This window comes from Dermacentor andersoni, chromosome 6, assembly GCF_023375885.2.
Source record: "Dermacentor andersoni chromosome 6, qqDerAnde1_hic_scaffold, whole genome shotgun sequence".
Taxonomy (NCBI): Eukaryota; Metazoa; Arthropoda; class Arachnida; order Ixodida; family Ixodidae; genus Dermacentor; species Dermacentor andersoni.
Window position 1 is genome coordinate 23,644,734 of NC_092819.1, and position 14,889 is coordinate 23,659,622.

Below are 14,889 nucleotides of genomic sequence, written 5' to 3' on the forward strand. Positions count from 1 at the left end.
CTTGCTATTCAAACAGCCACAAATGGCCATCAAGAGTAAACATAAGAGACAAGAAATACCATACATAGCATTTATTTTATCCATAATTTTTCACATACAAGCGAGCTTTCAAGAGCCCAGCAACATGGATCCAGCAGCAAGCTTTCACTCGGTGGAAGTAAAAAATATTGGTCAGCAACTTCCACGAAACTAGCGTAGGCGTCTCCCCCCCTTTTTTTTTTTTTTTTCATGCATGCAGCACAGTACTGGAAGGTTTAGTTTCCAGGCCTATGGAATGCACATGTACTGTCACAAAGAGTGCCTCTAGTGGGGCAGTTCTACAGGCACACATGTTAGAAGTCCTCAGATGGCCAAGCCAAACACAGATACAATGCAATACATTGTCTTGTTTTCCCAACGTACAGTGCAGCTTCCTGAAAGGCAAAAGCAAACATATTGTGATTCACCAGAGATAATTCACCAGAAAGAGCTACACTTTGCATAAGGATCAACACTGCTGAGCTCACTGATGTCAACACAGTGGTGTTCATACTTTTTTTGGAGCTATCTTTACAAAAGTTGCGACTCAATAGTACTGGGGAGAAGCATCTGGGATCGTAATTTGTAATGATGCTCATCTTTCCTTTTTTCTTTGTTATCTTCGTCATTGGCTCACACAAAGCCACATGCCTGTGATCTTTTATTAATATTGGAGTTTAAGTGCCAAAACCATGATCTGATTACGAGGCATGCCGTATTGAGGCTCTGCATTAATTTTGACCACCTGGATTTCTTTAATGTTTGGCTAAATCTAAGTACACAAGTGTCTTTGCATTTCACTCCCACCAAAATGCAGCTGCTGCGGCGGAGGTCAAGATTGAACTCACGGCCTTGAGCATTGCAACACCATAGCTTAAGCTACTGAAATGGGTGCACCTGTCATCACACGAATTACCCATGCATGGGATGTATAATAAATTAATGGAATTAGAAAAGAATCCTTTCAAAAATATGGCGCCTGGTGCAGATCATTAATATAATTATTCACCAACAGCATTTAATTAAATGGAGGACAATAAATTATGCACTGTTTATCACTTTAGGTCTCTATCTTTCTGTAATCTGCTCTCCTATTACAATCATTACATGTGTTTGCCCTACCTGCCATTTTTCCAACGTATCCCATCTTTCGTACTGCTATCATCAGTCTTCAGAGTGCAGCACACATATTCAACATGCTTCATCTTAAGCATTATAGACTCTTTTAGTGGATTTACACATCTGATGTTCTGGTATTTCAAATGGCTAAGTACTACCCTCAAAATCAATAAGCCCAGTTTCAAGCCTGGCTGCCCCATTTGTATTATTTGCTTATAACTATGCTTATTGTTGCTAACATGACAATGTTTTCAGGCATATGTTAACCAGATATCTACTATATCTTGGCTATTATATGAAGGGACATACAGAAGTAGGCTTCTCCACATATAACCACTTCTAGTGGAGAATCCAGTTTTCAGTGCCCCCCTCCCTGTCTGTTATGCACGTGCAGACAACATTTAAATAGCACCAAATTTCAAGGATACAGAGTAGAGATGGGTCGATTATTCTTTTATTCGATTAATGATTAATCATTCATAATTTTTGCCTTTTAATCTTTCAATGCAGGGTTTTTCATTGATTAACTGATTAATCCAAAATTTCTGCCGGGCACTTTTAAGAAGGCTGAAACACAGTTACCTACTTTTGTAGGACCCTATTTTAATGTTTGTGAAGTGGAACCAAATTTGAAACACAAGTGTATAAACATTTGATAAAGGATAACAATTTGTTAAACACTACATATAGTTTGCACTAGTTACTTTTGAAAAGATAAAGGACATATGTTGTAAAATGGCACTTAGTGCAGAATTATATTTATTTATTTATTTATTTAAAAATGTCCTTACAGGCCTCGTATGAGGCACTGGGTAAGGGGGGGGGGGGGGGGCATTACAGTAGTATTAAACATCGCACTAGTGAACCCCGTACAGTAAAGGATAACAAGAAATAAATGGCATAAGTGAAAGGTCAAGTACAACTGAAGTTTGCAAGAACTTGCAATATACACAGAGGAGAAGAAAATTACTGGTTTAGGATTTTAAACCACATGCACTTTTCTATAAAGCAAAGAAATATCAATTGGCTGATATGTTTGGATGAAACCGGCACCTTCTTTGAATGGCCACTCAACCAGCACATGCCATAATAGATGCTCCGTTGCTATAGATTTGTTGTAATCAATGTCAACTACATCGCTATGTCAAAGTAAATGCTCCAAACCGGCGCGCATGCTATGCCATATCTTTAGCGGACTGGGAGTGGCACAACGATGAACGACTGGGCTGCTATAGTACGCTTTGAATTGCGAGAACATTTCAAGCCTTCGGATTTGGGCAGCATAGTGGCGTGTCTGGTGTGAGGGAAGAGGGGAAGTGCTTGGCACAGCATCACTCGGCACTCGGAAAAACAGTCGACAGTCACTGCTCACGCACTGCCACTCCAGTACAATTTCAAAATTTCCACGCAACTCCTGTTGAACCCCCAAAAATGATTAATCGAACAGGCCTAATTGATTAGGCCGATTAAATGAAAGATGTGCATCGATGAAGATTATTCATGTTGTGGGATAAATTTAATTGAGTAATCATTCAGCGATATTACCAACCCTAATACAGGGCCTATAAAATATTATAATGAATAGGTATGAACATCGATGCCAACCTAAAGCTATTTACAAGCAATGTCTTTTCAAAAGATAAACACTACACAACTGTAATGTGTATGGTTGTCCTGCTGAACACACAGGGGAACTGGCACGAAAACACATAATGAATACAGGCCTTGTGTGCTATGTAGCGCAGAATTACACAATCATTATAACAGAAATAAACCTCACAAACTTAAACAAACACGTCCTTTATAAGACTGCTGTATCTCTTCATGATTCAGAATCAGAATGGCTGGATTATATGGCCCAGGCTTCACAGTGATGATGTTTTCATAATCTCACACTTCCCACCCAAATGTTCAGCAGTATCTGTTGAGCCACAGCACAGGGGCCTTCAAGCATGCCAGTGCTAGAGACAATCCAGATCAAGCATAGCCACACATCACTTCAAGCACACTTGATATCGATCCTGCTATACTCACCCAAGCTTTGACTGCACTTGAGTGCTGTGCAGACTTACTTCAGCGAAGACCGAAACTGCCCATGTGACGGGCATTATTAGGTAGCCTTCCTCACCAGTGTTGGTAATTTAGAGATGCTAAATTTCGTGAGGTTGTTATTTGTCACCTTAACAACAACTTTGCCCTTTTGGGGTCTTAGCGACTTCAAAGCCAGATTCCAAAAAGCTTAGCCAGATTCTTCAAAGGATTCTGGCTAAGCTCACTTGCCTCTATTTTATCCCTAGGCAGATCTAAAAACATACTGAAGTGCTTATTGGGGAGCCACCTGGGTACACTAAAACTGCTTTTCTGGTAAAAGCACAACCTTGAGATCTTACACCATGTTAGAAAACAAAGGTTTGTTATCCCTTTTCACATTTCGACCATTGACTCGCTACTGTGGGAGGTAATTTAATATAATAAGGAAGACATTCACAAGCAAATGAAACAAAGAAAATTCCGAATTTTCAAGTGACCTTTTCCTAAGAATGGGGTATTTTGAACTCTGACATGATGACTTTGTCGAGAAAGAAGTTATTTGACATTGTCGCTCGCCAAATAAAGTCACCTGTAAATGGCATATGTGCACTGCCTGCTGCATGTACTTTTGAACATCCATTAGCCCTACAAGAGATCATACAAGGTGGTGTATAGACTATCTCACCATCAGTGGTGTTGTCCCAGTAGCAAGACGTTGCTGTGTGAAGGCCAGCACCGTTCTTTTCCATGATAACACATGTCACTGAAAAAAATTGTGCACCACAGATCATGTATAAAAGAATGCATAAAATTTGATTTGGTTTTCTTTTTAATGCTTCAAAACTAGTAGTTACAGAAATATAACATGGTCTAATCAATGCTACAATATATATGTTTACAGATATGCAAAAAAATTCAACATATTCTTTTATTCAGCTGTCAGGACATTCAGAATAACATGAAACTAGGGACAGAAGAATTAAGTTTAGATTAATGGTAAACCATCATCTTTAATGAAAACAAAATAAGTAGGTATTGTTTATAACAAATGAAATAGTGACGAACACCATATGCAATGAGAACATTAATTAGCGCCATTCAGATCCCACGAGTTTTTAAAGTGTTCCAATAGTACACTTTGCTTATTCTAAATCATAACCATGTAGCAACGCCAGCGAAGCAGACTATTCAATTTACACTTAAATGTGCATGCACCATTACCTATGTACTTGAATGGCTTGTTCATTTTTGTAAGTTGGCCTAGTATGTGCTCCACAGTGGTGTTCGTCCACTGTGGTACTTTGCTGTGTTGGTAAACGTTTCCACCGATAATTGTCTCCATCGCCTGCAACGCAAAACATGTTTTCATTGCAATCACGAAGGCTGTCAAAACTGTTTTAGCCTTATATTGTATCCTAATGATTATAATGCCTGTCAAGGACCGCTTTACACGTGCTTTACGCGGGCGAAGAACAACTCGCGGTAATTTACAGCACGACTTCATTGCACACAGGCACATTTGTTAATCACAAAAGAAAACAAACTGCGCCACCAATTCACTATCAATAAGTTCGGTACAGTACTACAGTGAGTCAAGCCTGTCTGCAATCTCATCAGGATATTCAGGAAACGGTACGTACCTCCTTGATTATGGCACTGACTTCATCTACTACGAATGTACCCTGCAAAATTAAAGACAGGTTACAGTACAGAAATGTTTTCTTAAAGCAGCACGCAACCAGTGATGCCGACAATCAGAAACTTGGCTCGCGGCAGCTCATGCTTACCTCCATTGTAGAATAAATAGAGATGGTCAGGTTGTATCCTTGAGTGAAGTTAGTTATACGTAAATGAGCTTCACCACGAAGGAATCAAGGGGCAAACAAATAAGGACGTAACGAAAAACGGGGGTAAACAAATTCCTACGATGTGGGCAAGCTTGTAGGCCGCTGCTACTGTCGGCTGCAAACCAGCGGCAGTGGCGTCCTCTAGCCACTCCAGACCTGCACAGATGGCAGTCGTCTGCGCTTATAGCCTCCGAGATTTGCGCGCACCGTCTGTTTGAATTATAGAGTTTCTCACTATAACCATAGGCAGGTTGCGCACGTAGTTCCCGCGCCTACTAGGGCGCCCCTCGCGGCGGCGAGCGCGGAACCGGCAGGATACGACCGGCTCGCTTGCGTTCGGAAAGCCTGTATGTGCACTGTTTCGCGCGTAGCTGTTGCCTTTTCTGAGCATTGCCGAAGTGCAATCCGAGCTGTTGAGTAGTGGGCTGCAACAGCACGTACACGAACTCACGAGGAACAAAGTTTTACAGGTTTCCAAGCCGACCATATGAACCAGAACGGTGTCAACACTGGATAGCGCTCGTCCGACGGCATAAGCTGTTTTATGTTCCGGCATTATGCCAACCCAGTCAAAAAAAACAATTGAAACCATTTGGAAATATCAATGGGTCCAACTGGAAACGGCAATTTCCAATTGGGCCAAGTGTTATCACCAACAGGACCATTTGGACCAGTTAGAACGGCCAATTGGTTCATATGGAAACCCTCACTTCCAATTGGGCCAGATGGAGTCTCCAGCAGGACCATTTGGGTAAATCTGGATTGCCACATGGTCCAAATGGAGTTTTCAAAACCATTTGGACAAAATTTAAGTGAGAAAATGTTACTGTCTTTTGTGTACAAAATTTGCAGATTTCTCTTTCCCTTTTGAAATTTCTCTTTTGAGATTTGGACGTGAGATTCGAGATTGGATTCGTGAGATTGGAAGACACTATTTGGCATTTGGAGGGCAAGTAAATGTGGAACGACCGCAAAAAAAAAAGTGGTCGGTCTATTGATCATGTTACAGTAAAAAAAAAAAAAAAAAAAAACTTGCACTGTTTTATGTGTTTCTTAAACACACGACTCAAACAACTTTTAGGCATAAAACAATTTGTAATTTAGCAATAATGTTTAAATTTTTTATTTCACATCTATGAGATAATTCTTCCTTGGAATTAAATTTTCTCTCAGCGTCATTTTTCCTTGGCGACCGAACGGGAGAGCATAATCGACATCAACATTAGCAACATGTGCTCGTGTGTGCTGATCGCCTTGCGTGCTTCGTGCGACCGTCTGACAGCACTATGATCACCCACGCGTACGTGCGGTACGAAATCGACAAACATTTAGCAATTGTGCCCGTGACAGACATAAAGAACTTCAAGCCTGACGACGACTTTTCGGCGGCTTTTTATATGGTCAAGTGGACGGACGCGGCCGGCACGTGTGCCCACTACCGTGCCAGAATTTTGCAGATCGGAGGTAAGTTTCCGCGTTTCCAAAGCTCTTGTAATTATATTGCATTACTGCACTACACGAGTGCACGGGTCACTCACACTCGTCTGAGTTAAATGATTGCACGCATATATGTATACGATTTTGTGTAATGTAGCAAATATGCATGATGCACTGAACTAATTTGGACAAAAAGGTTTCAAGTGTGTTGCATGAGTGTTTTTTTAAAAGCAAGGTTTCCCCGAGAGCGTCGTGACAGCACTGGTGAAACATACGTGGGGGAGAACATTGCTGACATTGACAGAACAGCGAAAAGCTATACTGATTAGAACAATTTTCTTCCATTTGCTGCTTGAACCTTAGCTACATAAACAGCAAATTGTGACTCTCTTAAACCTGGTCGGATTGCTGAACATTAAAGTTGAGGTGCCTTTTTATCCAATTTCAGCTTGCCTGTCTTGCCAGCTTTTGAGGGCAACAGGTTTTTCAGGAGTCCATACACAATGCTGTCTTTCTTTTTTATCCATTTCTGCAGGTTGTGCCGCGACTAGACCGGAAAGGTGCCATGAACAGTATCCAGCATTGCATTTTCCTTCGTAATAAAGCTTTAAATCCTACTTTTCACTTGTTGCCTCATTGTCACATGTAGTTATTATCTTAAGGAAGTAGTGGCTCCTTGTTGTGTGATATGATGTGAAGCAAGAAAAGCATTGGAAAGAGCATTAATGAAGAGATTCGCTTTTTGTGCTGTTCATATTGTTTTGCATCATATTAGATCACAATATGTATTAACCAACTTGCCGAGCAACATGTAACGTTGTGGTTCCTTATTGCTGTGCTAGCTTGCCAGATTCACACAGCGCAGGCTGTGCACAGCCAAAACCATTTGACCCGTCGAGCGGCTCCATTTGGACCATTTGGTTCCATGCCAATTAGCCCAATTGGTTCTATGCCAACTGCACCACGTGACCCAATTGGCAACAACCAATTGGTTCTATGCCGACTGCACCATTTGAACCAAATGGTATGCAACCAATTGGCCCAATTGTTCCAAGTGGCCCAATTGTGTACTAATACACAAATGGAACCAATTGGAAACAAGTGGAAATTTTCCAATTGGGTCCAATTGTTTTTTTTAACTGGGAAGTGCGTAATAACGCTGAATTCTTTGCTTTTACAGCAATGATGGCAGCAACGGGACACCTGCAGTCAGTGGCGTAGCTAGGTCGTCTGGCACCCGGGGCCCATAGGTCGTCTGTCCGGACCCCTCCCCTCTCCCGGGTTTATTCGAGGAAGGCGAGGATATCAACAATTTCCGCGTGTCTCCAGATGTATATAACACCCCCCCCCCCCCCCCCCCACTGGCCCCTTGCACCCGGAGCCCACGCCCCCCCCCCCCCCCCCTTTGCTACGTCACTGCCTGCAGTGCGTACCAGGATATGCAGCAAACAAAGTAGTTTGTTCCCACACTATACCGCAGTAAAGATGTGGAACTCTTTACCAATCCTCTCCCATTCAAACAGCGCTAGGGCTTGCTGAGAGATTTAAGGAGGGGTTGCAGCCGGCTGAGCTGGCATACACCCTTCTGCGCCCAGCATATCAACGAAGGGGCAGGTGAGATCACCAAAATTGTTGACAACGTGGTTTATTGGAACCTCCTTTGCACGCACTGAAAAATCGCAACATAAAAGTATCGCACTTCCAGTAACTTGGGCGAAAATATTTTTCCAGCGTAGTCTAACAACTGGTAAGTTCATCCCCTTTTTTTGTGTTTGGGGAGAGCAACGTTAGAATACCTCTGGTAGGTCTTACGAGTCGTTCGTACGCCCCACGTTCTTGGATGAGATGTTTTGGATTCGTATTTGCCGTCCTGTATGTACAGGGAAACTACCGCGGCGTCCTTGCACTTCCCTGCGATGCCAGCACGACAATCGCAGCTCCCCGCTAGGATTTGTCTGCTGTCGCCGATCTTCAAGAATCAATGTCGCCTATAATTTCATGCGTCCACACCATAGATAACGAAGTAACTTAAGCTGAGCTTCACGCATCTCGCTGGTGCATTATTTTTCGTTTGCGGAATAAACCTAGCAGTCACTTCCAATCAGTGCGAGTTCAGCACTTCGCTCACGCCGTAGACGTGCCCCACTTCAAATAGACGACTTCCTTTCTCTAAATTCTTTTCCCTAAAAAAGCTATGAAGATCTTGTAATTCCTGAAACCCGGTTAAAATTAATATCGGCACGCTGTTTCGCGCCATCGCTACCATTTGACAGGACGCCAAACACGCAGCGCGGGCTGCTGACGCCGTGAGTAATCCTACCACATTCGCGCAACTATTCGTCAGATGGCGCTAGGGGTTGGAAAGACAGGGCGCCGCCTAGCACTTGCAACGTGCCCATAGTTTCTGTAGTGAGAAACTCTATGGTTTGAACTGTTCAACCGGTGGCCGTTGGTGTCGCTTTTATGACTTCTTCTTTTACTGTTCGTCTGCTAGTCTACGGTTGACAGGGGCGACGTTGTATTTAGGATGGCGGCTGTTGTGTTGTGACCACGGAGGAAGGAAACTAAGGAGAGGCCCTGACGTCACTCTTTGTGAAGCAAAAGTGAAGCCGGAATTTGGCGTTGCTCATGGCGATGCTCCGCCTTTTGGGCCACCCTCCTCTCTTGTTTACATCTTTCGCGAAACCACGCCGCGCTGCGCGTGGTGTCGCGCGCGCTCGCGCAACATCTGGCAGAGCACGGTGCAGGTAACACAGCGCAACAAGACACGGTGACTAACGCAAACCCGCCCACTCAGCGCCTTTGCCACGGCCCGAAACCTACCAGAGCAACACGTGTGAGTGCTCAAAACCATAAGAACGCCGCCATTGTGGCCCAAAAGGCGTGGCCATACTATAGGCACTATAGCCATACTACACTATAGCCATACTACAACAAAAAATAAAAAAGCAGCAAAAAAAATGAGAACCTACTACGTCATTTCCGCCACACTTTTCTCCTAGCGCGCGGAGGGGGTAGGGCCTCTCCTTAGTTTCCTTCCTCCGTGTGTTGTGACGAACTGCTTGCATAGTTGATTTTTGCAAACACAGTGACACTGATGTCAAAAGGCGTTGATCGGTCCCTTGGCGTTGACTGCGCGAACCCGAAAAATGTCGGTGCGTGTAGTTCTGCGCTGCTCTCTAAATAGCGTTAAATAGCCGCGCCTATTATTGCCTTTTTCACGCAGTAACGAACCGCACAGCTCTTACACATGAAGTCACATTGTTTATAGAATTCGTAAAGTTCACGACAGTTTCATTGTTTAAAAGTTCGCTTCTGTGCTTTTTAGAAACTAAAAACGATCGTAACGTTCGACGACAGAACGATTACCACTCATTTTAACTCTTCAAAGTTACCCGTGAGTGTGTCTTGAATGCAAAAAGAGAACTACGAATACAGCTTCGAATTCATCTGCTTACGTACCTTTCGCACCACCGTTATGCTGCCGCCGTACCACGCAGAAAAGATAGCTTTGCAGTTTGGAAAGAGTTCCATGACACAAAGATTGCAGTGCAGCACATATTAAAGCACTGGGATCCCTTTTGCAAGCTTTCAACCTATTTAGACATCACACTATATTTTACCAAGCGCAGCCAGAGACGAGGCAGAAGACGACGCTCGCTGATAGCGCGTGCGGAAAGAAAGTATAAAAGGCTGGCCGGCTGGCTCGCGCGGTCGTTCTTTCTGCCTTTCGACGGTGGTTGGCGACTTCGGCGTTCGAGTACGTGGCATCTCCGCTGATCTTCCTCGCGGTCACGTAAGGTGGACTGCTCTGCTAGATGTTGGACAGTTTAAGCTTGATTCTTGGCAATAAGCTATTATAGGGTGTACAGCTGTTTTTCCTGAGACAGCGAGCCCGTCCTCATGACGAACAGCTCGCCTGGTTATACGGACGCTGCCCCTGGTGAGCTTAGCTTCCGTCACTTCTGATCAAATGCCCCCAGCTGGTTTCGTATGGGGTGAGCGCTTGTAGTAGTGGAGTGGCGTCGGGACAACGCCGGCCGAGGGGCACGATCGAAGGCTCAACGACCGGGGCGCGGAGCACCGCAGAAGTCCTCCGTCAACGAGGGCCAAAGACTGGCTCTCGGCCGATGTCGTGCCGACGCCACTCCGCTAAATCACTACATTGGCGACGCGAGATAAAACCTTCCTGCTACCACTTGCGCCTACTCTTATTTCTGCTGCTTCCACCATGGATGCTCCGCCCATGTCTCCTTCGCCGACGACGACTGCGTCGGCACCGGCCTTCCCGTCCGCTACTCCTCCACCCGTCGCCTTCCACTACACCGGTGTAGTGGAAGGCGTTCGTTCGATACGTTTCCACTGGTGGCGGGAGGCGAGGCGTCACCGGACGACAGAAAGAATTAAGGCCGTGTTACTAGGCTTCGAGGGGCAGCGGTCGTTTTACATGACGTCGCAAGGTGACCAGGCTACTACAACTTAAGACATCTTAAGCGTCTTTGACAAACATTTGGAGACAGTACCAACTGCTTGATACACCGAATCATCTTCTGGAACCGCAAACAGCAGCCAAGAGAGTGTTTCCAGGAGTTTGTCACCGCTCTACGTCGGTTGACACCCGCCTGCACGTTCGGCGCGCCACGAGTCCCTGCGAGACTATAGATCCTGCAAGGCGTCTCGTCTACAAGAATCCGCGATGGGCTGCTTTACGAAGGATCTACATTGACGCTACAGAAGGCCGAAGAAATTGGAAGGAGCGTCGACGTTTTCAACGATTCTCCCGTGGATCGAGTCTCTACGCAGCGGCAAGATGGCGTCGCTCACCGGAGCCTTCCTCGCTTAGGTGCTCAAGATGGCGGTCCTCGCCAGCCTTCATCCTCGATCCGATGGGTTCAAGATGGCGCCAGACAATATGGCGGGAAGCCGCGATTTGGGGAAGCCGGCCAACATGGCGCCGCTCACTGGCGCCTTCTTCGCCTGGGTGCTCAAGATGGCGGACCTCGCCAGCCTTCTTCCTCGATCCGATGGGTTCAAGATGGCGCCAGACAATATGGCGGGAAGCCGCGATTTGGGGAAGCCGGCCAACATGGCGCCGCTAACCAGCGCCTTCCTCGCCTGGGTGCTCAAGATGGCAGTCCTCGCCAGCCTTCTTCCTCGATCCGATGGGTTCAAGATGGCGGCAGACAATATGGCGGGAAGCCGCGATTTGGGGAAGCCGGCCAACATGGCGCCGCTCACTGGCGCCTTCTTCGCCTGGGTGCTCAAGATGGCGGACCTCGCCAGCCTTCTTCCTCGATCCGATGGGTTCAAGATGGCGCCAGACAATATGGCGGCGAGGCCGCGATTTGGGGAAGCCGGCCAACATGGCGCCGCTAACCGGCGCCTTCCTCGCCTGGGTGCTCAAGATGGCAGTCCTCGCCAGCCTTCTTCCTCGATCCGATGGGTTCAAGATGGCGCCAGACAATATGGCGGGAAGCCGCGATTTGGGGAAGCCGGCCAATTAACATGGCGCCGCTAACCGGCGCCTTCCTCGCCTGGGTGCTCAAGATGGCGGTCCTCGCCAGCCTTCTTCCTCGATCCGATGGGTTCAAGATGGCGCCAGACAATATGGCGGGAAGCCGCGATTTGGGGAAGCCGGCCAACATGGCGCCTGGCAAGAATTTCACGAAACTCCACCACATCGCTACAGCGCCGGTGAATCCCGTGTGAATCCGATGTTTCACAATGAACATTGGCCCAGGGGCCGGTCATCGAGATCGAAAATGTCCCAGTATGAATCGAGAAGGCAACGAAGTGTGGCGCGATCATTTTCGTGAAATGTACGTTTTGATACTCGGCTTTTAGGGCCCGAACCAACAGAGCTGCATGGTGACGCAGTGTCACCAGTTAAGGCAGAAATATGGTAGTCGCAAGCCGAGGCCAAGGTCGCGAGATATGCCTTGAGTTAGCACTTGAGGGCAGAGGCCGAAATTCACAACAGGAAGACATGTGGCATTGTCTTTTATGCAGACGACTGTGTGTGGGAATGCCACGCTCTGCGTCAAGAGGACTGTGACGTGGGGTGACACGATGCACAATTGCCGTCGGCAACAGGTGGGTCCGGTGAAACGGCAATATAGGCCACGGCTCGGTGAGGGAGACGAGCGTAATCGGTGGCACATAGTCGACTCTGCGTACGATCAGGAGGGTCAACGGCATGCGGGAGGGCGAGTTGAACAGCACCCGCAGAGCAGTCAGTGTACGGTCGAATGTGCCGACAGAAAATGATGGCCTAAGATGATTTCGTATGGCAGGGTGTCTATTAACCGGGAATTCTCGGGGAATTTGAATATCTGGAAATACTCGGGGAAATCTCAAGGAATTTGCGCTTCTATCAGGGAAAATTAGCCGTAACTTTATTGAAAGGGAACGAAAGCTGTTTGGCTCCAGTAACAGAGGAATCGCAACGAATCGTCATTGACGCCGTGTCATCGGCACGAAGTATTGCCAGAGTAGTTAACGACCGATTTTCCAGACGCCCGACTGGCACTCTCCTACGCAGGTCCGCTGGTATCCGTAGCCACCACCGCGGAAACGTTAGGCCTAGCTGCTTCTACGTCCGCTATTAAGCTTCTTGCCGTGTTCTTCATTTAAAGAATTCGCCGCTGTCAGCAATGACACCGACACCGCCTTTGTAATCCTCGCGATTGGCTTCGAAGTTCGCGAGCACAGCGCGTTGCATGTCTATGAAAGTTGGCTTTGCCTCAGTATAGCAATGTTACGCGGTGAAGCATAACAAGCGTGGGCAGGGGCAATTGTCACGGGACACAGTATGTATTCCCTAATTATACACGCGTGCACCCCGTCTCCTGTCACAGTACGAGTACCGATATGCCTAATAAGTGTACTGGCAGGCCTTAAGAGCTTTTTCGGACGTGCCTGTGGCAAGTTTAGCCCTTAAGGGCAGTTAAAGAGATGCATTCATTTTTTTCGGACTGCCAGATTTTTCGGATGTTTTTGCGGCTCCGAGTCCGAAAAATCGGACGTTGGCTGTACAACTGACCAAGAGGATGCTTCAAATTATCCATGGTGTGAACGCGTGGCAGGAGGAGGATGAGAACAGAATTGAAGGACCGGCGCACTGAGGAATTCACCGGAAAGGAAGCGTGCCGCTGCCTCTTTGAAGGAGCTCGAGCTCAAAAAAGTGTTGGCTGACGCCGAGATGCAGGTGTCTCTCATCCAAACCAATATAAACTCTTTAAAGCAGTGAAACGCAACAATGAGATGTTTACGGGGTGAGAGTATGTCAGCACAGTTAAGGCTGACAATTCCCAGCTGCTGCGAAAGAATCTTAGTTGTGACAAAGTTCAGGCCTACCGATGAGCTTGCTAAGTTGATAGAAATAGCTCATATTCAAAAATATTTACTTATGTATGCATCTCCTTTTTATTCGTATTTGAAAATGTTCGACTCAATTTGGAATGGATATACCATTCTTTGCGCTGTGCATTTTACTAACATCTTTCTTCTGTTTTTAAAAAATAGATATTACTCCTTACTATATTCAAACTGGATTAAGACGTTTTTTGTTTCAACATGCTTACTAGAGAGTGACAGCATCGGGCAACATGGTATCAGCCTGTCTTGATATAAAACAAAGTTCTGGCTCATTCAGGGAATTGTGCAAAGGTGCTCAGGGAAAACCTGGAAAACTCGGGGAATTTGGAAATGTCAGCTTAATTGCTAGACACCCTGTATGGGCACTGTTCCGAGACGTAAAACAAAGCAGAAGTATGGCGTCCGGCTACAGTGACACGGGCAGCACACTTCCCAGGGACAGCTGGAATTCCACCGTCTGCTACGCAGAGGAAAACGAGTATGGCAGGAGTTCGGACTTTCTTTAGGCGCTTACGGAGGTTCGAATTCATAACCGATATGTGTGCTCCTGTGTCAATCAGTGACATTACAGGTGCCCGTCCACGCGTTGATGAGCTTGTGATGGCCAGACAGTGTAAGCAGAGGAATTTCGGGTCGGGTCGTCATGACTAAAGCCCCTCCATACACGTTTCCGCCGACCAGGAGAAAGCGGCGGTGGCGCGTGGATGGGGGGGCTTTAGTCATGACAGGCCCATGTGCTCTCGGAGCTGCGCTCGTTAGTTTTCCGAGGAGCGGCGGGAGTAATGAGGAGGAGACGCGTGGAGCAGCGAGGCGGTGCGAGCGGGAAATATGTGGGCGTTGCGAAGGGGAACGGTTTGGTCGTGCGGGCAGAGATGTTCGAGCGGCGTTTTTTGCGATGCCTGTAGGCAGGCAAGGAATACCAGGTGGGCGTCGGTATTCCTTGGGCGCCGGACTATGGCGGGAAATATGTCCGACGCGTCAACAGCAGAAGCAGGTGGCCTGTCATAAATCAGAAGTGCGCCATTAATTCTTCGGGTTTCGATAACGAGGACGAGCGTAT

The 14,889-nt window shown here is 46.6% G+C and overlaps 1 protein-coding gene and 1 long non-coding RNA gene across 3 annotated transcripts; one reads left to right on the forward strand and one right to left on the reverse strand.

Moving 5' to 3' along the window:
- Positions 1–56: 56 nt before the first annotated feature.
- On the reverse strand, positions 57–10,172 carry Dlc90F (dynein light chain 90F). 2 transcript variants are annotated; one of them, XM_055065945.2, is made up of 5 exons: positions 9,915–10,172; positions 4,809–4,850; positions 4,390–4,513; positions 3,854–3,931; positions 57–413 (listed from the first exon to the last, which is right to left on the reverse strand). In XM_055065945.2, the coding sequence occupies exons 1-5, from the start codon at positions 9,984–9,986 to the stop codon at positions 343–345; spliced, it is 387 nt and encodes a 128-aa protein (XP_054921920.1). In that variant the 5' UTR covers positions 9,987–10,172; the 3' UTR covers positions 57–342. The 2 variants fall into 2 exon arrangements, with proteins under 2 accessions (XP_054921920.1, XP_050026037.1); XM_050170080.2 differs by lacking the exon at positions 9,915–10,172 and adding an exon at positions 4,956–5,162.
- Positions 5,585–7,076, forward strand: LOC129382263 (uncharacterized). Its single transcript, XR_008610365.2, has 2 exons — positions 5,585–6,479; positions 6,988–7,076. It is a non-coding gene; the product is annotated as an uncharacterized lncRNA (long non-coding RNA).
- Positions 10,173–14,889: the final 4,717 nt, after the last annotated feature.